Below are 23026 nucleotides of genomic sequence, written 5' to 3' on the forward strand. Positions count from 1 at the left end.
TGATCTATGCGATCCATTTCCAGGCTGTATAATACTATATACGTCAAAATAATGTTGTTTATTGAGTTATGGCAACGGTATCGCGAGTGGCCGGACAGAATAGGGGAAACACCAAGCACGTCCGGCCACTTCCGGTTTTGGCACCTCGCCGATCGGCCACCAGGTGGCGGTATTGAATCGTTGGAGAGTTGAGCGGAGATCGACAGCACCAGTCAAGGATCCGTGGGTGAAATATGAATACCATGACAGAAATTTGAAATATTGATCTCAAAGACGCTGTAAAACGTCATTGGCAGATTACGCATGGCGAGGAATGACGTCTTAACACGTCATCGGCGGAGAAAGGGTTAAAATGAATGCAATGATTTTGACAGGCGCGATTCATTGCTATTTGCGCGTTTGTTTTAATGAGGCGTAACCAGTACCTCTTGTCAGTCACTCTCCGTGTGGGGAGGCGGGCCGCTGGCGTTACTAGAGCACAGCACGGGAGCTCCTGTGAGCACATAGCTTAACTACATTTCTCAATAGTGTTGCTCCTTTTAACAAAGTAGCGTTCTTTGTAGTGTAGCTATTTTTAGACCCAAGTAGTTACTCGCTACTGCCCGGAGAAACTGGACTGCTAAATAAAGATTAAAGATCTAGCGTTGATGCTATTCAATATTAGCTAAATAGCTAACAAACGAAATACAATGTATAGCATAGCTGCCTACAACACACAATAACGTTAACACTATGGTCGCCAAAAACGCCTTACCACGTCATTCCCCGCCATGCTCATTCTGCCAAAGACGCCGTACCACGTCTTTGAGATATTTCATATTTCTCCCCCGGAGACTTGAGATCTACTGTTGATCCCCTCTCAACTCTCCAACGGTTCAAGAGCGCCATCTGGTGGCCGATCGGCGGATCGCTCAAACCGGAAACAGGAAATGGAAGCTGGTGCTCATTCCAATTCGGTCCGATCACTCGCTAATAGTCCCAGGACTCAAGCTAGACACAATGGATAGCAATCCGTTACCAATAACTCGATAAACAACATGATTTGGACGTATATACTATTATACAACCTGGAGATGGATCGCATATTTCTACATCCCATAATAGGAATATTTCTGCTCCACGCTCATCGCCCAACGGCCCGAGGAAGCTACGGTGAGATTCAGCGTATTTTTTTTAACGTGTTCGATATAAACTGCTCTGATGATCATATCACCCACACTAGATGAATCATCTAACGTTGGCCACGGAATTATAAACGACCCCCCCCCATCCGGTCAACATCAGATGATAAGTAGTAACTTCTAGAAGCACGTCCATTTGAATTTTTTTATCTCGCGCCGATTGCTATCAAACTGTATACAATCATCAATATAATGCATTTAAATCACGTTCTGGAGAAAGCTGCAGAAAACGATAAAAACATACTTATACTTTAGACCGTATTTTAGTATGAATATGTGAATGAAAAAGTATAACGTTGCTACACCCTGAACAATAGATACTTGACGTTGAATGGGCCATAGTAATGTCAATTTAGCAATACAATTTAAAAAGTTATAGCCCTGCAAAGAAGGGGAACTTCTCCATAGACAAATAGAGCTGGCGTGGGATGGTTTATTAAGAAAATAAGCCTGGCGACCAAAGTGTTAATACAATTACATGCATCATTGTTTACAATGAACGGGTGGGGCTAGTCAAAGGACTGGACACAGGGACAAGTTAAACATGAATTAATTTATTATAACAGGTAGTTTTGAGTCGTGCGTACGCACCACAGGGCTATTCTATTCAATGCGGCTTTGACTCTTCCTCCTCATCGTTGATTGCCTGTAGTAGCTGCATCTAACGTTAGTAGCTAACGTTAAAACTAACCTAAAGTTAGTTGTTCACCAACAATCTCAACATTTGTTTTATCATTAGCTCAAAAACACAGAACCGGACGAAACAAGTTGGCCGCTCATAGGTGCTGCTAGGATAATCACAACAATACTTCCGCTCCGGACCGGTCGGTGGGTTTCAAAATAAAAGTCAAACACCGGAAAAGATGTTTATTTTGTACAGCGTTTTCCTCCACGAGTACTCGAGTACATCATGTGATCAATCGATCTGGATTATTTTTGCCCATCCCTAGTTTATCCTGTGCTGAAGTCTCCATTCCAATAGAGATGGTATATATTTTGGTGTTTATTTGATTATTGTTTCACTGCCTTTTTATTTATTACGTTTCCACAGTTTTTTCCTCATACTTTATTAACATTTTGTACATGGTACCGCAAGGTACATTAATAATACATGTACATGTTAAAAGGATGACACAAAAAGCCAGACAGAGGGCTTGTTTCCAGTTTCAGTTTGTTTTATAATAAACAATCAAACTGAGCATTTTTTTATTTAGGATATTTAAAATGTCTTCCATAATGTTAAATAAAGGTTTATTGCACTTTGAAGCGGTTTCCTTGCATTATTATGCTATTATTATATTAGTAAAAAAAAAAAATTATTGCAAACTTTTGGGAAATACATTTCTCAAAAAAAGAAATCTCTCAAAACCGCAATAATATCGCTTATCGCAATCATTTATGGGACAATTAATCGCCCAGAAAAATCTGTTATCGTGACAGGCCTAGTGGTAGGGGTCTTTCATTATTCTGCAGGCTCTGGATTTGCACCTCTTGTTGTATAGAACCTGCAGGGGTGGTAGTGCAATACCCGTAGTACGCTCGGCTGAGCGTACCACTCTCTGTAGGGCCTTCTTGTCCTGTGCCTTGCCGTTTCCAAACCAGGCAGTGATGTTTCCGTCAGAATGCTCTCTACAGCTCCGGAGTAGAAGGAGTGGAGTATCTTCCCAGATACTCTGAACTTCCTTAACTGTCTCAGGTGGTAGAGGCGCTGCTTCGCCTTTTTTACGACTGAGTCTGTGTGTGTTGTCCATGTCAGGTCCTCTGAGATGTGGACCCCCAGGTACTTGAAGCTGCTCACCCTGTCCACGGTAGCCCCGTTTATCCTCAGTGGTGTGTGTGTCTCCTGCTGTCTCCTCCTAAAATCCACGATCAGCTCCTTGGTTTTACCAATGTTCAGGAGCAGGCTGTTATCCCGGCATCAGCGTGCCAGTACATCAACCTCCTCCCGGTAGGCCTTCTCGTCGTTGTCAGAGATCAGCCCCACCACCACTGTGTCGTCGGAGTTGGAGCTGAACCTGGCCACACAGTCATGTGTGTATAGTGAATACAGCAGGGGGCTCAGAACACAGCCCTGGGGGGACCTGATACTCAGGGTGATGGTGTTGGAGGTCTGACCCCCCAGCCTGATCGCCTGGGGCCTGTCACTCAAAGTCCAGGATCCAGGCGCTCATGGCGGAGCTCAGACCCAGCTCGATCAGCTTGTCCACCAGTCTGGTGGGGACTATGGTGTTGAACGCTGAGCTATAGTCAATGAACAACAGTCTCACATAGCCCACCTTCTGACTGTCAAGGTGAGAGAGGGTGCTGTGCAGTACTTGGGAGGCCGCATCGTCAGCGGACCTGTTTGGCCTGTATGCAAACTGCAATGGGTCCATGTTACTAGGGAGGGAGGCACAGATGTAATCCTTGACCAGCCTCTCAACGCATTTCATGACCACAGAGGTGAGTGCCACCAGTCTGTAGTCATTTAGGCCTGTTGGGGAGGAGTTTTTGGTACAGGGATTATAGTGGACACCTTGAAACAGGCAGGGACCACGGACTCGGCCAGGGATAGGTTGAGGCCATGTCCAGACGAAACCGATTTCGGTCGTATCAGTCAACGTATTTTATCGTATGCACCTTTCATCCACGCGGAAGGCGTGACGAGGTAAATATCCTGAAGAAGAATGTTCTCAGTCAACCGAGGTTCAGTTAATAACAAAGGTTTATTAACCAAACAGATAGAAATATACATAGTACATAGAGAGAATGGCTGAGACTCTCGCCCCAGGTGATCAGCTGAAATGACCCAGGTAAAGAGACCCGGAATGTTGTTGGGAGGAGCATTATATAGTTAAAAGGGGGGGGGGGGGGGGGTCCCATTTGATAGGTCAAATGGGGGGGGGATACAGGATTGGGGAGAGGGGGGGGACACAGGATTGGGGAGAAAGGGGAGGGGAATGTCTTTACATGAGAGAGTTGGGGAATCATTATATTATTCCACAGTTACTCACTTTTCTCTTCATAATGTGGGTGAGATTACTGTATAATATAAGGGAGGGGGATGTCTTTACATGAGAGAGTTGGGGAATCATTATATTATTCCACAGTTACTCACTTTTCTCTTCATTATGTGGGTGAGATTAATGTATAATACACCAGGATTATTTGGAACAGGTAAGAGTGAATAGATATGGTAAAAGAATGGGACCGATGTAATCCATCGGTTATCAGATAATAAATAAAATAGAAAACAATTAAAATAAATGAAAATTTTGGCCAATGTGATCTGTTGGTTGGCATAACAGTTTAAAATAGAAATATTTACATACGTGATTCATGACATGATTGACTGGACTAAAGTCTGTGTTATTTTGATATCAGAGATGTGGGATGTGGGAATATCACCATTTTCTTTTATTAATAATGGTCTGATTTAGCCACTCAAATACCTATATCAATGAGTGGTCCTCAACTCTGATATCAAACACCAAATAACATAATCATTAGAAGCTCTGGTTGTGCCTATCTTGGCTTGGCTCCAGTCGCTCACGTCGTGACTCAGACATTTACGTGGTAACTATGTGTCTTCATGATAATATCTATGGGAGCTAAGATCATGGTTGTACATACAGACATAGTAATAACCCAATTAAATACATGTGAACACTGTCTCTGTGTGGTCAGAGTGCACAGGGTGAAAACACAAAATCGTGTGCATAATTATCAGGAATAGGATTTACAAATAGGCATTAACCTAGTGGCTAATGTATACAAAAACATTTAAAAACCGTTAGCCTAGTAGTTTGTATTGGAACAAACCAACTGGTTCTGCCCTGTTTAACAATATAATTTGCAATGTGACTCTGTGATCATTCCTTATTGTTATTATAAAATTGGTTAATGCAATCTTACTGATTGCATTTCATCATATTCTTAGTTAATAATTTTCCAGATACATATGAACTTTGTGAAACACTTCTTGTTTGTGAAGGCATGAATCTGCCAGATGTTGCTTCGCTGTTGACAAGCTGTTCTCTGCCAGGGGTGCGTCCTTCTGTGGTGGTCTTGATGTGTGTTGAATGTATCGTACATTCAGTTGATGTTTCTGTGAGTCTGTCATGTGGCAGCGCCAGACAGTAAGACAGTAATCTAAAAAAAATAACAATGTGAACAATATGTGCTAGGCCTGTTTTACTGCAAGTGTTTAGGCGTTTCTCGTGTGTTCAGGTCCCCCTCCACTCCTTGTGTATCTCGTCAAAGGTCATAGGGTTATTGGGAGTGGTGGGGTGGTCGTCCACGGGGACGCTGTAGATTCCCCTCCCGGAGCCTGTGTTGCTCTGTGCTCACGCTTGGCCTTTATCAGGCCCAGAGACATGGTCGGCCTTCCGTTCCTTGTTATCGCGGTACCACTTAGTGGAGGGCGAAGGTTTGCCGGTGTAGTGGCCAGTCAGTAGGACGCTCTCTCAGGTTGTGTCCGCAGCTTCTTGGCGGTATCCTTCGTGGTCCTCTGCTGTTGTGGGTAGTTCAGGTCTCTGGGTTGTGTTCCTCTCTGCCTGGTCCCGCCGTTGTTCGTGGTTCAAGTCACTCGTCGTCTCACTCGTCCTGTCCTCTCACCAATTTATGATCTGAGGATGATGAAAACTGCCTTAGAAAACCTCCTCACATAAATGATTCAACGCCTTTCTGCTAAAGAGGAAAATCATTTTGGGTTAATTCAATTCATTGTGTAGTACCATCATGCATTTGATATCGTTTGGATCCGATCTTTGCATGGAATCAGAAAAATTTCTTTTTATCTTTATAATCTGTGATGTCAAATTGAAGTTGATCTTACCTCAGGATGCGTGCGATGGGTGTACTTCAGGATACTTACCTCGTCACGCCTTCTCTGGCTTTCCTCTCACCTCTAGTGTGGCTAGGATATTAGCATAGAGAAAAACACAAAACAAAAACCTCTTGGCAGCCAGGCAGTTATTTTTGCATGAAATACATCCATTCATTTTCTCGTCTACTCTTAAGTAGCATTAATTCAATTACCTCTAATACATCTTGTGCATTTTTGATAATCATTGTGTATCTGATTATCCTGCTTCCACTGATACAAATAAATCTAACCCTAACTAACCTTACTGTCATGCACTTGTCCTAATAAACTAACCTACTCTGTAGCACTCAACACTTTGATGAACATTGTTACTCAGGTGATAGAGTTGTGCCCTTCCTGATGACCTGTCGCACAGAAATTGTAAGTCGCTTTGGATAAAAGCGTTAGCTAAATGACCAATGTAAATGTACACCTTGTACATGTTGATAATTGTGCTCCAATTGGTGGTTTTGATATTTGCAGTCATGGAAAGTACTTGAAATAGCAAGGGTTTAGTGGTTATAAGCATAGAATAGAAGGAGGGGATAGTATGTTAACTTGTTTTCATCATTGATCTTTCATCTCGGGCACTTCTAATTTGTGTGCCTTCTTGAAAAGAGAGAGATGAAAACAACTGGTTAGTTAGTATGGGAAATATGGTAGCCTTTCATGACTGCAAATTCATCACCAACATTGCATTCAATGCGTTTTGTGGTTCCCTGTTGTTATCCATTGTCAGGTGAGTCTCGGTGGTAACAAAGAGAAAATCTGCATCTAAAGCGATACTTCCTACTTTACATACTAAGTTGAGTCCCTAGGTGTGGTCAGGGTCCTCTCTAGCTATTTGCATCGTCTTTCAGCTCCACATCGTCTTCGGTTGAATCTTGTGTTGACATGTAAATCACTGGAGTTTCAATCTACATGACTGTAATGGTTCTGTGGCTTGTCTGTGTTAATGTGCAAATCACTGGAGTTTCAATGTAGTATGTCTTTTGTGATACGAGTGAGTGTTTAAACACTGCTCTGTAATTCAATTTAGAGTTAAATCAGTCTGCCTCTTGATTGTCTGCTTGCTTCCTGTAAACACAAAAACATGTTAATTTCCCACTCTTTTCTTTTCGTCTGGGTGAATTCTCTTTGACTGCCTGTGTGCTCAACAAACATTAGCTAGTCCTTCTCTATTTCATCATCTCACTCATCAATGTTACTGTGGAAAAGAGGAGGCATGATTTAGCCTCATCTAAACATTATTTGCATTTATTAATTGCATTATCTCTAAAGAAAGGTTGTTATTCTTTCTTTAGTTTTTAGATCAAATCTATCCAATTGATTAGAATCCTATTTAAAACTAGCTTTATGTGACTTATAACATGTACATTAAAGCAACATAAACACTCAAGTGATCTGAGATAGTTGTACTTTACTGTAACTGAGATGATAGTTGTGTCATGCATCTATATTTAGGATTTTCATACTCACCGGAAAAAGTTGTTGTGCTTACATCATCTTCATAGTTTAGTTCAGTTATTAAATAACCTTTATTAATAACAGATACTACACGTGGGTTTCATACACCCTTCGCCTCGGGCATATTAAACTATGTTCGCCCATGGATAGTTTCATAATTTCATGGCGCACACCGTATGACGTCATTACTCCAAGCGACGTTCACGCGTTCTCATTCACCTCGGAAATAACGCTTTGCAATCCATGCAGTACTTTTCCGCAAGCTCTCAATAGCCTGGAATTCACCTAAAACCAGCGTTTTGTAACCGAATGAACGCGCCTGTGCATCATATGCGGTTCCATGTGAAACGTAAACAAAGAGACAGACAAACAATAATACATACAAGTTAACGTGTGTGTATACCTGGTCTGTATCGGATCGCTGTTCGTTTAATCGTCCAGCATCTGCTGCGATAAGGCTTGATTACCCTCGGTTTAACTATACACCGTTATTAATGCATAACGACCGAACCGGAACTTCGAAATTTAACAGCGCTATATTAGATTTGAATATACCGTTTAATCACACTCACGGCCCCTTCAACCCGCGACTAATGTCCCGTTTAATGTACATTCACGTACTACCGGGACGTCCCGTTGTCAGCTTCCCGCTATCTGTAGTGATCAATTGGTTAAACTAATCCGAATACATCGTTTTCAGGAATGGAAGAGGTTGTGGGCTTAGTTGAGGTTGAAACTATGAATATTATGACGTTACTCTGGTAAATCTAATTATGATTTGATCAGCTCTCGGTCCTACTTCCCGCCTTTTTGCAGAAGAATCACAGAACAGTTTCTAACAGAGTAGCGTTTTCCAAGGATATCACGTCTAATAAGCCCACGTATCTTACTTTGTTGCCTATATTTCAGTCTGCATCAGCTAGACTAGGGATAGCAATCCAACAACCTTATGGTGTGCCCTAACTTTCGGTTGGCAACAGCTCAATCCGGGAATAGCACTACAATGGGGGACCCTGATGTAAACAAGACGAAAGTCTTTCTCTGGTCTGCATCCCCTTAACAATTGTATGTATTGAGCTGTACTGTACTGTACCCATTCTGCAATCTGTTAATGAAGTTTTCAATCAATCAAAAACCCATCCTCTCAGAACATCTGTCCTGATAAGGACCCGGGTACACGCGTTTCCCCGGTAACGATTCTCAATACAGATCAGATATATTAATACACGCTATTCTTACTCAGCCATGATCTCAATATTTGACAACATTTCGTAACATTCACCTGGCACAGAGAAAAGCGGGAAGGTTTTAATTCCTTGCCATACATTTTGGTCGACCAGTCTATTTTACTCACTTTTCTCTGTATAGATGAAACAATACAGCACGCCGGGAGGACGCAAAGAGTCCGTCACAAGTTCGTAGACGCCAATTGTGGGATATTCGTGGATATCCTGAAGAAGAATGTTCTCAGTCAACCGAGGTTCAGTTAATAACAAAGGTTTATTAACCAAACAGATAGAAATATACATAGTACATAGAGAGAATGGCTGAGGCTCTCGCCCCAGGTGATCAGCTGAAATGACCCAGGTAAAGAGACCCAGAATGTTGTTGGGAGGAGCATTATATAGTTAAAAGGGGGGGAGGTGGTCCCATTTGATAGGTCAAATGGGGGGGGGGATACAGGATTGGGGAGAGGGGGGGGGGACACAGGATTGGGGAGAAAGGGGAGGGGAATGTCTTTACATGAGAGAGTTGGGGAATCATATTATTCCACAACGCTATTTTCTGAAACCGGGTTCCAGAGTGGGAAAATCTGAAGACGCCCCCCTTGCGTTGCCGTCTTTACAAGCCTATACACTAGGGGTGTAACGGTACGTGTATTCGTCCCGCGAATTTACGGTACGGCCGTCACGGCGCGGTACGCTCAGCCATACGGAGAATATGGCGTGCGTCGCCAACACACGCGCGCCGCGCATCACCAACACACACACACACGTCGCGCGTCGCCAACACACTTACACATGCGCGCGTCGCCAACAAACAACAACAACAACAACAACATTCTCCCCCGCCGGACTCACGCTGATCAAATAAAAAAAAGAAACATACTTTTTCGGACTGTTCATCTGAGCTCCTCTCGACTCCAGTTGAACTGCTATTGTGTTTAAATCCAAATAATCCTCTGCCATTGTTGTGTAACATGTCATCTGTTCTCTAGTATTCAGTCTCGTGCAGTTAAATCCTCTAGAAGTGAAAGTGAAACTTACCAAGCCTATAAGTTGTTAAAGGGGCACTAGGCAATTAATTTACTCTGGATGCCTGAACACAGAGTGACACCAGTATCACTGACTACCACGGCAAGCCTATAGAAAATTATTCTATTTAATAATAATAATTATAATAATTATCATAAATATAATATATAAATTAAATTAAAAAAAGAATTAAAAATGTATTAAAAAATAATTATATTAACACTTTCAGAGCCACCAGGGGGTGTTGTACATACCTGGCTGAATGCCAGCACCCACTTCAATGATAGCGTTGTGAACGCATAATCTCTGTCTTAAATTATGGCTATGTGTCTAATCTGCCCGTCGCTTATCAATGACTTGTTTGCAGTCAACATTGTCGAAACGGATTGCATTTTAATCGCTTCATTTCCGTTTTATAGCATTTTGAAAAGCCCTCGTTTTTCAGGAAAATATAAAGATTCCGTGATAATCAGCATTCATTCGATTGATGAAATATGAATTCAAATCGCCAATAAAAAAAAATACGACAAACAAACGCTATATATAGCGTTGGTGGCATTCATAGGTCGGCATGAACTAACGACAAAACGCGTTGCTGGCATCCAAAGTGTTAATAATAATAATTATAAATATTTTTTTTCTGTTGTACCGAACTCGTACCGAACCGTGACCCCAATACCGAGGTACGTACCGAACCGTGGCTTCTGTGTACCGTTATACACCCCTACTATACACGCATTTTCCTGAACCGATGACGCAATAGCCCACCTCTCCCTTAACCCGCATGTGCAAACTCAGCCAACATCACAACAACAATGGCATTGTACAGAGTAGTTGCGTTCGTGTTACAGAAGCTATTGAGCTTGATCGGGCTTTTACAGCTAAATGTACTGCCCCTGTACCACCGTCGACAACAGATGACATCTCCCTTAATCCGCACGCAAACCCAGCCAACAACAAAGAAACATGATACATATGTCTTATATGTCCAGATATGTCCTGGCTAGAAGTTTTTATTAAACACCGGGAGGCTACTGTGATTAATAAATACACATAATAATAATAATAATAATAATAATAATAATAATAATAATAATAATAATAATAATAATAATAATAATAATAATAATAATAATAATAATAATAATAATAATAATATCTTACATTTATATAGCGCCTTTCTGGAGACCCAAGGCGCTTAACCCTTTAATCGCCAAAAACGCTGTAGGACGTATTTCCCCGCCATGCTCATTCTGCCAAAGATGCCGTACCACGTCTTTGATATCAATATTTCAAAAATCTGTGATCGAAATCATATTTCTCCCCCGGAGACATGAGATGTACTGTTGAGCCCCTCTCAACTCTCCAACGGTTCAAGAGCGCCATCTGGTGGCCGATCGGCGGATCGCCCAGGGCAGAAACAGGAAATGGAAGCTGGTGCTAATTTCAATTCGGTCCGATCACTCAGTAATAGTCTCAGGACTCGAGCTGATCACAACGGATAGCAATCCGTTACCAATAACTCGATAAACAACATGATTTGGACGTATATACTATTATACAACCTGGAAATGGAGCGCATATTTCTACATCCCATAATAGGAAAAAAAAATTCTCTCGTGCAGATTGCTATCAAACTGTATTTGATCATCAATATAATGCATTTGGGGCTATAAATCACGTTCTGGAGAAAGCTGCAGAAAACGATAAAAACATACTTATACTTTAGACCGTATTTTAGTAAGAATATGTGAATGAAAAAGTATAACGTTGCTACACCCTGAACAATAGATATAGGACGTTGAATGGGCCATAGTAATGTCAATTTAGCAATACAATTTAAAAAGTTATAGCCCTGCAAAGAAGGGGAACTTCTCCATATTAAATAGGGCTGGCGGCGGATGGTAAATTATGAATTTAAGCATGGCGATCAAAGGGTTAACAGCTAAGGGAGGGGGACAGGGAACAACGTAACAACAAAATATTAATCAAAAGGAAAGAAAGAAAGAAAACAAAAGAAAAAAGGGGAAATCAGGCAGTCATTTACAAGTTTGGTGAAAAGGTGGGTTTTGAGTTGGGGTTTGAAAGAGTGCAGGGATGTAGCACTACGGATGTTTGGAGGGAGTGAGTTCCAGAGGGTGGGTGCGGCCACAGAGAAGGCTCTGGGACCGACAGTCCGCATGTTGGTGGTGGGGATGGAGAGGAGACCGGAGTCAGAGGACCGCAGCCTCCGGGGCGGGACGTAGGGATGGAGGAGGTCCGCTAGGTACCGGGGGGCAAGGGAGTGAAGGGCTTTGTAGGTGATGAGGAGGATCTGGAAATTGATGCAGGACTTGACTGGAAGCCAGTGGAGGTGGATGAGGGTGGGGGTGATATGGTGCCAGGACTTGGTGCGGGTGAGAACCCTGGCAGCAGAATTTTGCACATATTGTAGCCTGTTCAGGGCATTACTGGGTAGCCCTATGAGGACAGAGTTTGCGTAGTCAAGGCGGGAGGTGACGAAAGCGTGGACATAGGCCTTTTTCTGAAAACCCAAATAAGCTAAGTAGCCAAGCACATAGACTGTTCCATAGCATACGCCTTCAGTTGATCATGACAAATCCTCTCTTACCTTGACGATTAAAAAGCCTCCATAATTTAGTAAATAGTATTCCCATGGGCCTGGTATTGAGATTTTACGATGCCAGCTTGTAAGAATTCGCCAGCCAGCTAGCGTTGATACTATTCAATGCTATCAACATTAGCACTAGCATACCCAACTAACGTTAATGCCATTCAGAATTTATTAATATAGCTACAACACAGTAACGTTAATACAATTGCCTGCATCATTCATTGTTTACAATGCACGGGTGGAGCTAGTCGAAAGGACTGGACACAGAGACAAGTTAAACATCAATCAATTAATTTAATACAACAGCTGCCTCCGACCGCACCACGGGGCTATTATATTATATACGGCTTTGACGCGCTCTCTCTCTCTCCTGCCGATTAAAATCAGCAGCTCTTCCTCCTCCTCATCACCGGCTGCCTGTGAAGCTGCATTTGCGTCTCTCTCCTATCCGTTGGAAACTAGCGTCAGCTCAAAATCACAGAACCGGACGATAACAGACAACGATAACACTTCCGGTCGAGGGGTGTCAAATTAAAAGAGCGACGTCTAAAACAGGAAAGACATGGGGAGCTCCAGTAGCTCACCGCGTACCTCGAGCGCTATTTCGGCGCCGGGGACAACCGTGCTCGTCACGGATCTGGGGTAGCAAGTTCGATTCCCGGACAAAGCCATAACTTTCTCAGAGTGTCTTCCCCCATCTGTACCCCCATTCAACCTGTTTCTGTCGGTCATTCTTGACCAGAGAAAAAGCGATAAACGCAAGAAGAGCCAACGGAATGGCCAAAGTTAAAAAAAAAAAACAGGAAAGACATTTATTTTGTAAACTTGTGGCACGCACTTATTTCTTGAGACGGTTTCGTTTTTACGGAAACCTTTTTTTTTAAATGAAAACGAAAAAGATCAAAATAGTTTTCGTCTGGACAAGGCCTGAATATAGTGGTGAACACCGGGGCCAGCTGATTTGCACAGGACTCGAGTATTCGTCCTGTTATCCCATCTGGGCCTGCAGCTTTCCTAGTGTTTACCCCCATAAACGCTCTTCTCACACTGTGTTCCGTCAATGAGAGAGTGTGTTCCCCCCCGGATGACCCCCCCCCCCCGCGGCAGCCGGCGCGTCAGTGACGTCACCAGCTGGTGAAAAACACCAGGAACTGTTTGTAAAATACAGGTGGATGGAGTAAAACTTGAACAAGTGAAGGAGTACATGTACCTTGGAAGCTGGATCAGTGAAGGTGGAAGAGCTAACATGGACATTAAGAGAAGAACCGGAATTGCAAAGAGCGCATTCTGGAACCATAAAGAATTATTGAGACGAAACATAAGTTGGAAAACGAAGACCAGAATTTTGGATACGTATGTTATGTCAGTCTTTTCATACGGAGCAGAAGCATGGACGCTGAATGAAGAGGCAAAGAGGATGATAGACTCTTTTGAAATGTGGACGCTGAGGAAGATGCTGAAGATAACATGGAAGGATAAGATCAAGAATGAGGAGGTACTGAGAAGAGCGGGTATGCAAGGAGGACAGCTGCTGGAGAGGTTGAAAAAGAGAAAGATGGAGTTGTGCGGGCACGTGCTGAGAGGATCCAGCGGGGAGATGTTCAAGAAGGGGGTGATGGGGAAGGTGGATGGAGAGAGAGGAAGAGGAAGACCAAGAAGAGGCTGGGTATCTGTGATTGGAGCGGAGTGAGAGTCACAGAGTTGGAGAGAAGAAGTGGGGACAGAATGGGTTGGAGAGTGATATGATGGGCAACCTTCGGAACGAAGAAGCCACCTGATGATGAAAAAATATCTGTGCATTGCACTGGTGATGATTTAGATGCCAGAAGAAGAAGCACTCATGAAATCGTTGTAGTCCAAAGAAAGAGGAGACCCAGGGCTTTCGATGGACGTCTACATTTCATAAAAGTATCCAGCTCACACCAGCCGCTGGCAACGGAAGTCCCAACAATTTTTCATGTAATTTTTCTGACATGATTTTCGTGTTTATATCTCACGGATCGAACAAATCTCAACGTTATTGCCATAAAATACAACATTATATTGTTTCTTTTTTTTTTAAAGATTTCTTTTTTGGCGTTTTATCGCTTTATTACTACTGGGCAGTCCAGTAGGGAGAGACAGAGGAGAAATGGGAGACAGAGTGGGGGGAAGACATTCGGGAAATAACGACGGAATCGGGAGTCGAACCCGGGTCGCCCGTGTCGCGGCTGAGCCCGCTATGTGGTTCGCCACTGGGGCGCCCCAACATATATTGTTTCTTTACCTTTCTGTGAACGTCTAGAAAGAATTCTGTGAAAAATGGGGGCGCTATGGACATTATACAAAAGTAACTGTACTTACAGTAGATTTCATTCACGGTCGTTGCTGCCCTGTAACGAAATCCATACTAAATCCATACTAAATCTCCTCTTCTCTCCTCTTCTCTTCTCTCCTCTTCTCTCTTCTTCTCTCCTCTCCTCTCCTTCTCTTATCTTCTCTCCTCTTCTCCTCTTCTCTTCTCTCCTCTTCTCTCCTCTTCTCTCCTCTCTTCTCCTCCAGGTCTCCAGAGAGAGATCATCATAGATGAGTTGTCTCACCCGTTCGGTCTAACACAATATCGAGACTTCATCTACTGGACAGACTTCAACCTGCGGAGCATAGAGCGAGCTGATAAGCGCAGTGGTCTGAATCGCACCGTTGTGCTGCAGGTAAACAAACACTGTTGTGCTGCAGGTAAACAAACTGCTGCAGGTAAACAACTGCTGCAGGTAAACAAACACATTCAGTTCAAGTTGTTTTTATTACAGTCTAATGGCTACGTCAGGGCTAGGTAAGTTAAGGTGTATTGTCAGGGCTAGGTAAGTTAAGGTGTATTGTCAGGGCTAGGTAAGTTAAGGTGTATTGTCAGGGCTAGGTAAGTTAAGGTGTATTGTCAGGGCTAGGTAAGTTAAGGTGTATTGTCAGGGCTATGTCTAAGTTAATGTGTATTGTCAGGGCTATGTCTAAGTTAAGGTGTATTGTCAGGGCTATGTCTAAGTTAAGGTGTATTGTCAGGGCTATGTCTAAGTTAAGGTGTATTGTCAGGGCTATGTCTAAGTTAAGGTGTATTGTCAGGTCTAAGTTAAGGTGTATGGTCTAAGTTAAGGTGTATTGTCTAAGTTAAGGTATATGGTCTAAGTTAAGGTGTATTGCAGGGCTAAGTTAAGGTGTCAGGTCTAAGTTAAGGTGTCAGGTCTAAGTTAAGGTGTATGGTCTAAGTTAAGGTGTATTGCAGGGCTAAGTTAAGGTGTCAGGTCTAAGTTAAGGTGTCAGGTCTAAGTTAAGGTGTATGGTCTAAGTTAAGGTATTGTGTTGCAGGGCTAAGTTAAGGTGTTGTGTTGCAGGGCTAAGTTAAGGTAAGGTGTTGTGTTGCAGGGCTAAGTTAAGGTAAGGTGTTGTGTTGCAGGGCTAAGTTAAGGTAAGGTGTTGTGTTGCAGGGCTAAGTTAAGTTAAGGTGTTGTGTTGCAGGGCTAAGTTAAGGTAAGGTGTTGTGTTGCAGGGTTAAGTTAAGTGTTGTGTTGCAGGGCTAAGTTAAGTTAAGGTGTTGTGTTGCAGGGCTAAGTTAAGTTAAGGTGTTGTGTTGCAGGGCTAAGTTAAGGTAAGGTGTTGTGTTGCAGGGCTAAGTTAAGGTAAGGTGTTGTGTTGCAGGGCTAAGTTAAGGTGTTGTTGCAGGGCTAAGTTAAGGTGTTGTGTTGCAGGGCTAAGTGAAGGTGTTGTTGCATGGCCAGCTGGTCTAAGTGAAGGTGTTGTTGCAGGGCCAGCTGGTCTAAGTGAAGGTGTTGTTGCAGGGCCAGCTGGTCTAAGTGAAGGTGTTGTTGCAGGGCCAGCTGGTCTAAGTGAAGGTGTTGTTGCTGGACCAGCTGGTCTAAGTGAAGGTGTTGTTGCAGGGCCAGCTGGTCTAAGTGAAGGTGTTGTTGCTGGACCAGCTGGTCTAAGTGAAGGTGTTGTTGCAGGGCCAGCTGGTCTAAGTGAAGGTGTTGTTGCTGGACCAGCTGGTCTAAGTGAAGGTGTTGTTGCAGGGCCAGCTGGTCTAAGTGAAGGTGTTGTTGCAGGGCCAGCTGGTCTAAGTGAAGGTGTTGTTGCTGGACCAGCTGGTCTAAGTGAAGGTGTTGTTGCTGGACCAGCTGGTCTAAGTGAAGGTGTTGTTGCAGGGCCAGCTGGTCTAAGTGAAGGTGTTGTTGCAGGGCCAGCTGGTCTAAGTGAAGGTGTTGTTGCAGGGCCAGCTGGTCTAAGTGAAGGTGTTGTTGCAGGGCCAGCTGGTCTAAGTGAAGGTGTTGTTGCAGGGCCAGCTGGTCTAAGTGAAGGTGTTGTTGCTGGACCAGCTGGTCTAAGTGAAGGTGTTGTTGCAGGGCCAGCTGGTCTAAGTGAAGGTGTTGTTGCTGGACCAGCTGGTCTAAGTGAAGGTGTTGTTGCAGGGCCAGCTGGTCTAAGTGAAGGTGTTGTTGCTGGACCAGCTGGTCTAAGTGAAGGTGTTGTTGCAGGGCCAGCTGGTCTAAGTGAAGGTGTTGTTGCAGGGCCAGCTGGTCTAAGTGAAGGTGTTGTTGCTGGACCAGCTGGTCTAAGTGAAGGTGTTGTTGCTGGACCAGCTGGTCTAAGTGAAGGTGTTGTTGCAGGGCCAGCTGGTCTAAGTGAAGGTGTTGTTGCAGGGCCAGCTGGTCTAAGTGAAGGTGTTGTTGCAGGGCCAGCTGGTCTAAGTGAAGGTGTTGTTGCAGGGCCAGCTGGTCTAAGTGTTGTGTTGTTGCAGGGCCAGCTGGTCTAAGTGAAGGTGTTGTTGCAGGGCCAGCTGGTCTAAGTGAAGGTGTTGTTGCTGGACCAGCTGGTCTAAGTGAAGGTGTTGTTGCAGGGCCAGCTGGTCTAAGTGAAGGTGTTGTTGCTGGACCAGCTGGTCTAAGTGAAGGTGTTGTTGCTGGACCAGCTGGTCTAAGTGAAGGTGTTGTTGCTGGACCAGCTGGTATAAGTGAAGGTGTTGTTGCTGGACCAGCTGGTCTAAGTGAAGGTGTTGTTGCAGGGCCAGCTGGTCTAAGTTAAGGTGTTGTTGCAGGGCCAGCTGGTCTAAGTGAAGGTGTTGTTGCTGGACCAGCTGGTCTAAGTGAAGGTGTTGTTGCTGGACCAGCTGGTCTAAGTGAAGGTGTTGTTGCTGGACCAGCTGGTCTAAGTTAAGGTGTTGTTGCAGGGCCAGCTGGTCTAAGTGAAGGTGTTGTTGCAGGGCCAGCTGGTCTATGTGAAGGTGTTGTTGCTGGACCAGCTGGTCTAAGTGAAGGTGTTGTTGCAGGGCCAGCTGGTCTAAGTGAAGGTGTTGTTGCAGGGCCAGCTGGTCTAAGTGAAGGTGTTGTTGCAGGGCCAGCTGGTCTAAGTGAAGGTGTTGTTGCAGGGCCAGCTGGTCTAAGTGAAGGTGTTGCAGGGCCAGCTGGTCTAAGTGAAGGTGTTGTTGCAGGGCCAGCTGGTCTATGTGAAGGTGTTGTTGCTGGACCAGCTGGTCTAAGTGAAGGTGTTGTTGCAGGACCAGCTGGTCTAAGTGAAGGTGTTGTTGCTGGACCAGCTGGTCTAAGTGAAGGTGTTGTTGCAGGGCCAGCTGGTCTAAGTGAAGGTGTTGTTGCAGGGCCAGCTGGTCTAAGTGAAGGTGTTGTTGCAGGGCCAGCTGGTCTAAGTGAAGGTGTTGTTGCTGGACCAGCTGGTCTAAGTGAAGGTGTTGTTGCAGGGCCAGCTGGTCTAAGTGAAGGTGTTGTTGCTGGACCAGCTGGTCTAAGTGAAGGTGTTGTTGCAGGGCCAGCTGGTCTAAGTGAAGGTGTTGTTGCTGGACCAGCTGGTCTAAGTGAAGGTGTTGTTGCTGGACCAGCTGGTCTAAGTGAAGGTGTTGTTGCTGGACCAGCTGGTATAAGTGAAGGTGTTGTTGCTGGACCAGCTGGTCTAAGTGAAGGTGTTGTTGCAGGGCCAGCTGGTCTAAGTTAAGGTGTTGTTGCAGGGCCAGCTGGTCTAAGTGAAGGTGTTGTTGCTGGACCAGCTGGTCTAAGTGAAGGTGTTGTTGCTGGACCAGCTGGTCTAAGTGAAGGTGTTGTTGCTGGACCAGCTGGTCTAAGTTAAGGTGTTGTTGCAGGGCCAGCTGGTCTAAGTGAAGGTGTTGTTGCAGGGCCAGCTGGTCTAAGTGAAGGTGTTGTTGCAGGGCCAGCTGGTCTATGTGAAGGTGTTGTTGCTGGACCAGCTGGTCTAAGTGAAGGTGTTGTTGCAGGGCCAGCTGGTCTAAGTGAAGGTGTTGTTGCAGGGCCAGCTGGTCTAAGTGAAGGTGTTGTTGCAGGGCCAGCTGGTCTAAGTGAAGGTGTTGTTGCTGGACCAGCTGGTCTAAGTGAAGGTGTTGTTGCTGGACCAGCTGGTCTAAGTGAAGGTGTTGTTGCAGGGCCAGCTGGTCTAAGTGAAGGTGTTGTTGCAGGGCCAGCTGGTCTAAGTGAAGGTGTTGTTGCTGGACCAGCTGGTCTAAGTGAAGGTGTTGTTGCAGGGCCAGCTGGTCTAAGTGAAGGTGTTGTTGCTGGACCAGCTGGTCTAAGTGAAGGTGTTGTTGCAGGGCCAGCTGGTCTAAGTGAAGGTGTTGTTGCTGGACCAGCTGGTCTAAGTGAAGGTGTTGTTGCTGGACCAGCTGGTCTAAGTGAAGGTGTTGTTGCTGGACCAGCTGGTATAAGTGAAGGTGTTGTTGCTGGACCAGCTGGTCTAAGTGAAGGTGTTGTTGCAGGGCCAGCTGGTCTAAGTTAAGGTGTTGTTGCAGGGCCAGCTGGTCTAAGTGAAGGTGTTGTTGCAGGGCCAGCTGGTCTAAGTTAAGGTGTTGTTGCTGGACCAGCTGGTCTAAGTGAAGGTGTTGTTGCAGGGCCAGCTGGTCTAAGTGAAGGTGTTGTTGCAGGGCCAGCTGGTCTAAGTGAAGGTGTTGTTGCAGGGCCAGCTGGTCTAAGTTAAGTGTTGTGTTGCAGGGCCAGCTGGTCTAAGTGAAGGTGTTGTTGCAGGGCCAGCTGGTCTATGTGAAGGTGTTGTTGCTGGACCAGCTGGTCTAAGTGAAGGTGTTGTTGCTGGACCAGCTGGTATAAGTGAAGGTGTTGTTGCTGGACCAGCTGGTCTAAGTGAAGGTGTTGTTGCAGGGCCAGCTGGTCTAAGTTAAGGTGTTGTTGCAGGGCCAGCTGGTCTAAGTGAAGGTGTTGTTGCAGGGCCAGCTGGTCTAAGTTAAGGTGTTGTTGCTGGACCAGCTGGTCTAAGTGAAGGTGTTGTTGCAGGGCCAGCTGGTCTAAGTGAAGGTGTTGTTGCAGGGCCAGCTGGTCTAAGTGAAGGTGTTGTTGCAGGGCCAGCTGGTCTAAGTTAAGTGTTGTGTTGCAGGGCCAGCTGGTCTAAGTGAAGGTGTTGTTGCAGGGCCAGCTGGTCTATGTGAAGGTGTTGTTGCTGGACCAGCTGGTCTAAGTGAAGGTGTTGTTGCAGGACCAGCTGGTCTAAGTGAAGATGTTGTTGCAGGGCCAGCTGGTCTAAGTGAAGGTGTTGTTGCAGGGCCTGCTGGTCTAAGTGAAGGTGTTGTTGCAGGGCCAGCTGGTCTAAGTGAAGGTGTTGTTGCAGGGCCAGCTGGTCTAAGTGAAGGTGTTGTTGCAGGGCCAGCTGGTCTAAGTGAAGGTGTTGTTGCAGGGCCAGCTGGTCTAAGTGAAGGTGTTGTTGCAGGGCCAGCTGGTCTAAGTGAAGGTGTTGTTGCAGGGCCAGCTGGTCTAAGTGAAGGTGTTGTTGCAGGGCCAGCTGGTCTAAGTGAAGGTGTTGTTGCCGGGCCAGCTGGTCTAAGTGTTGTGTTGTTGCAGGGCCAGCTGGTCTAAGTGAAGGTGTTGTTGCAGGGCCAGCTGGTCTAAGTGAAGGTGTTGTTGCAGGGCCAGCTGGTCTAAGTGAAGGTGTTGTTGCAGGGCCAGCTGGTCTAAGTGAAGGTGTTGTTGCAGGGCCAGCTGGTCTAAGTGAAGGTGTTGTTGCAGGGCCAGCTGGTCTAAGTGAAGGTGTTGTTGCAGGGCCAGCTGGTCTAAGTGAAGGTGTTGTTGCAGGGCCAGCTGGTCTAAGTTAAGGTGTTGTGTTGCAGGGCTAAGTGAAGGTGTTGTTGCAGGGCCAGCTGGTCTAAGTGAAGTGTTGTTGCAGGGCCAGCTGGTCTAAGTGAAGGTGTTGTTGCAGGGCCAGCTGGTCTAAGTGAAGGTGTTGTTGCAGGGCCAGCTGGTCTAAGTGAAGGTGTTGTTGCAGGGCCAGCTGGTCTAAGTGAAGGTGTTGTTGCAGGGCCAGCTGGTCTAAGTGAAGTGTTGTGTTGCAGGGCCAGCTGGTCTAAGTGAAGGTGTTGTTGCAGGGCCAGCTGGTCTAAGTGAAGGTGTTGTTGCAGGGCCAGCTGGTCTAAGTGAAGGTGTTGTTGCTGGACCAGCTGGTCTAAGTGAAGGTGTTGTTGCAGGGCCAGCTGGTCTAAGTGAAGGTGTTGTTGCTGGACCAGCTGGTCTAAGTGAAGGTGTTGTTGCAGGGCCAGCTGGTCTAAGTGAAGGTGTTGTTGCAGGGCCAGCTGGTCTAAGTGAAGGTGTTGTTGCAGGGCCAGCTGGTCTAAGTGAAGGTGTTGTTGCTGGACCAGCTGGTCTAAGTGAAGGTGTTGTTGCTGGACCAGCTGGTCTAAGTGAAGGTGTTGTTGCAGGGCCAGCTGGTCTAAGTGAAGGTGTTGTTGCTGGACCAGCTGGTCTAAGTGAAGGTGTTGTTGCAGGGCCAGCTGGTCTAAGTGAAGGTGTTGTTGCAGGGCCAGCTGGTCTAAGTGAAGGTGTTGTTGCAGGACCAGCTGGTCTAAGTGAAGGTGTTGTTGCAGGGCCAGCTGGTCTAAGTGAAGGTGTTGTTGCAGGGCCAGCTGGTCTAAGTGAAGGTGTTGTTGCAGGGCCAGCTGGTCTAAGTGAAGTGTTGTTGCAGGACCAGCTGGTCTAAGTGAAGGTGTTGTTGCTGGACCAGCTGGTCTAAGTGAAGGTGTTGTTGCAGGACCAGCTGGTCTAAGTGAAGGTGTTGTTGCAGGGCCAGGTGGTCTAAGTGAAGGTGTTGTTGCAGGGCCAGCTGGTCTAAGTGAAGGTGTTGTGTTTTGTTGCAGGGCCAGCTGGAGCTGACTCTGGACCTGCTGGTGTTCCACTCGTCCCGGCAGGACGGAGACAACGACTGCTCCCAGAACAACGGACAGTGTTCCCATCTCTGTCTGGCCTCGCCGGCCGGAGCGCAGTGCCGCTGCGCCTCACACTACACCCTGGAGGCCAACGCACGCAACTGCAGCTGTAAGGAGAGAGAGAGAGAGAGAGAGAGAGAGAGAGAGAGAGAGAGAGAGAGAGAGAGAGAGAGACGGAGCTTGTCAATGATGTTCTCTCTCGTTCTCTGTCTGAGGAGGACCTTTAAGAAAGTGAATATCAAGGGCGGCTGGGTGGCGTAGCGGAGATTGCGCTCGTCACCAATGCAAGAGACTCCGGTCTTGACTCCCCGAGTCAGCGTTGCCTGCGGCTTGGGCCAGTTGTCATACTATCTCAATTGGCAGAGGTAGCGGGTGGAAAGTCGATGGGTGGGGATTGGACGTTGTGGACAGTGACCCCTACAGATCGGTTGGGAGACGCCTGCACAGCAGAGACAGGAAATGGCGGGGGTAGTGTGAGCCTCCCATGCGTTACACCTCGCCACTGAGCGTCCGCGCTGTCTGGTGAAAAGATGCGACAGGCTGCCTCCTCGTGTACCAGAGGGGACACGTGATGCAAGGCTTCTATCCTCACTACAGCTGACCATTGGGAGGCATAGTCTAGCAACGTTCAAGACAGGGGAGGGGAGAATTGGCAATACGAAATTGGGATGGGAGAAAAATAGAAAAATAAGGAGAAAAAGTGGATACAAAAATAAAGAAAGTGAATATCAGGAAGGCAGCAGGACCGGACGGTATCCCTGGCCGCGTCCTAAAAGTCTGTGCCGACCAACTGGCCCCGGTATTCACTGACATATTTAACCTGTCCTTGGAACAGGCTGTCATCCCCACCTGTCTGAAGAAGTCCACCATTATCCCTGTACCCAAAACATCCATGCCCGCTTGCCTCAACGACTACTGCCGCCCTGTAGCTCTCACCTCCATAGCCATGAAGTGCTTTGAGAAGCTAGTGCCTCATCTACACTCACTGCACACACATCCACATGTACACACTCACTTTAAACAAACACTCACCTTACCACTCACTTTAACACACTTTATATTGATCTATTATTGAAGAGATTTGCACCACATGCATACCTCATTTGCACCTTACCCCAAGTTTTGTACCTCTGCATTCTACCTCACTGTTACTCATTTTACTCTGTATTGTATATTGACTTTACCTACTTTTTACTTACTTTCTCTTTACTGTATGTAGCACACCCATAAGAGCTCATAAGAAACAAGCATTTCATTATAAAGTATACTGTATTTTGTTCTGACAAATAAAAACAAACTTGAACTATCTCTCTGTGTCTTCCTGTCTCTCTCTCTCCATCTCTCTCTCTCTGTCTCTCTCTCTCTCTCTCTCTCTCTCTCTCCGTCTGTCTCTCTCCCTCTCTCTCTCTGTGTCTCTCTCCCCCCCCTCTCTCTCTCTTCCCCCTCCTCTCTCTCTCTCTCTCTCTCTCTCTCTCT

The 23026-nt window shown here is 45.8% G+C and overlaps 1 protein-coding gene across 1 annotated transcript in view; it reads left to right on the top strand.

Annotated features, from left to right (window-relative positions):
* Positions 1 to 23026, top strand: part of LOC311229438 (low-density lipoprotein receptor-related protein 5-like) — a 188408-nt gene that overhangs the window by 130411 nt on the left and 34971 nt on the right. The window contains 2 exon segments of the mRNA XM_084315521.1: positions 14905 to 15053; positions 21482 to 21659. Coding sequence (XP_084171647.1) covers positions 14905 to 15053; positions 21482 to 21659 — 327 coding nt within the window.

This window comes from Notolepis coatsorum, assembly GCF_963971535.1.
Source record: "Notolepis coatsorum genome assembly, chromosome: 6".
In the NCBI taxonomy this organism is placed as follows: domain Eukaryota; kingdom Metazoa; phylum Chordata; class Actinopteri; order Aulopiformes; family Paralepididae; genus Notolepis; species Notolepis coatsorum.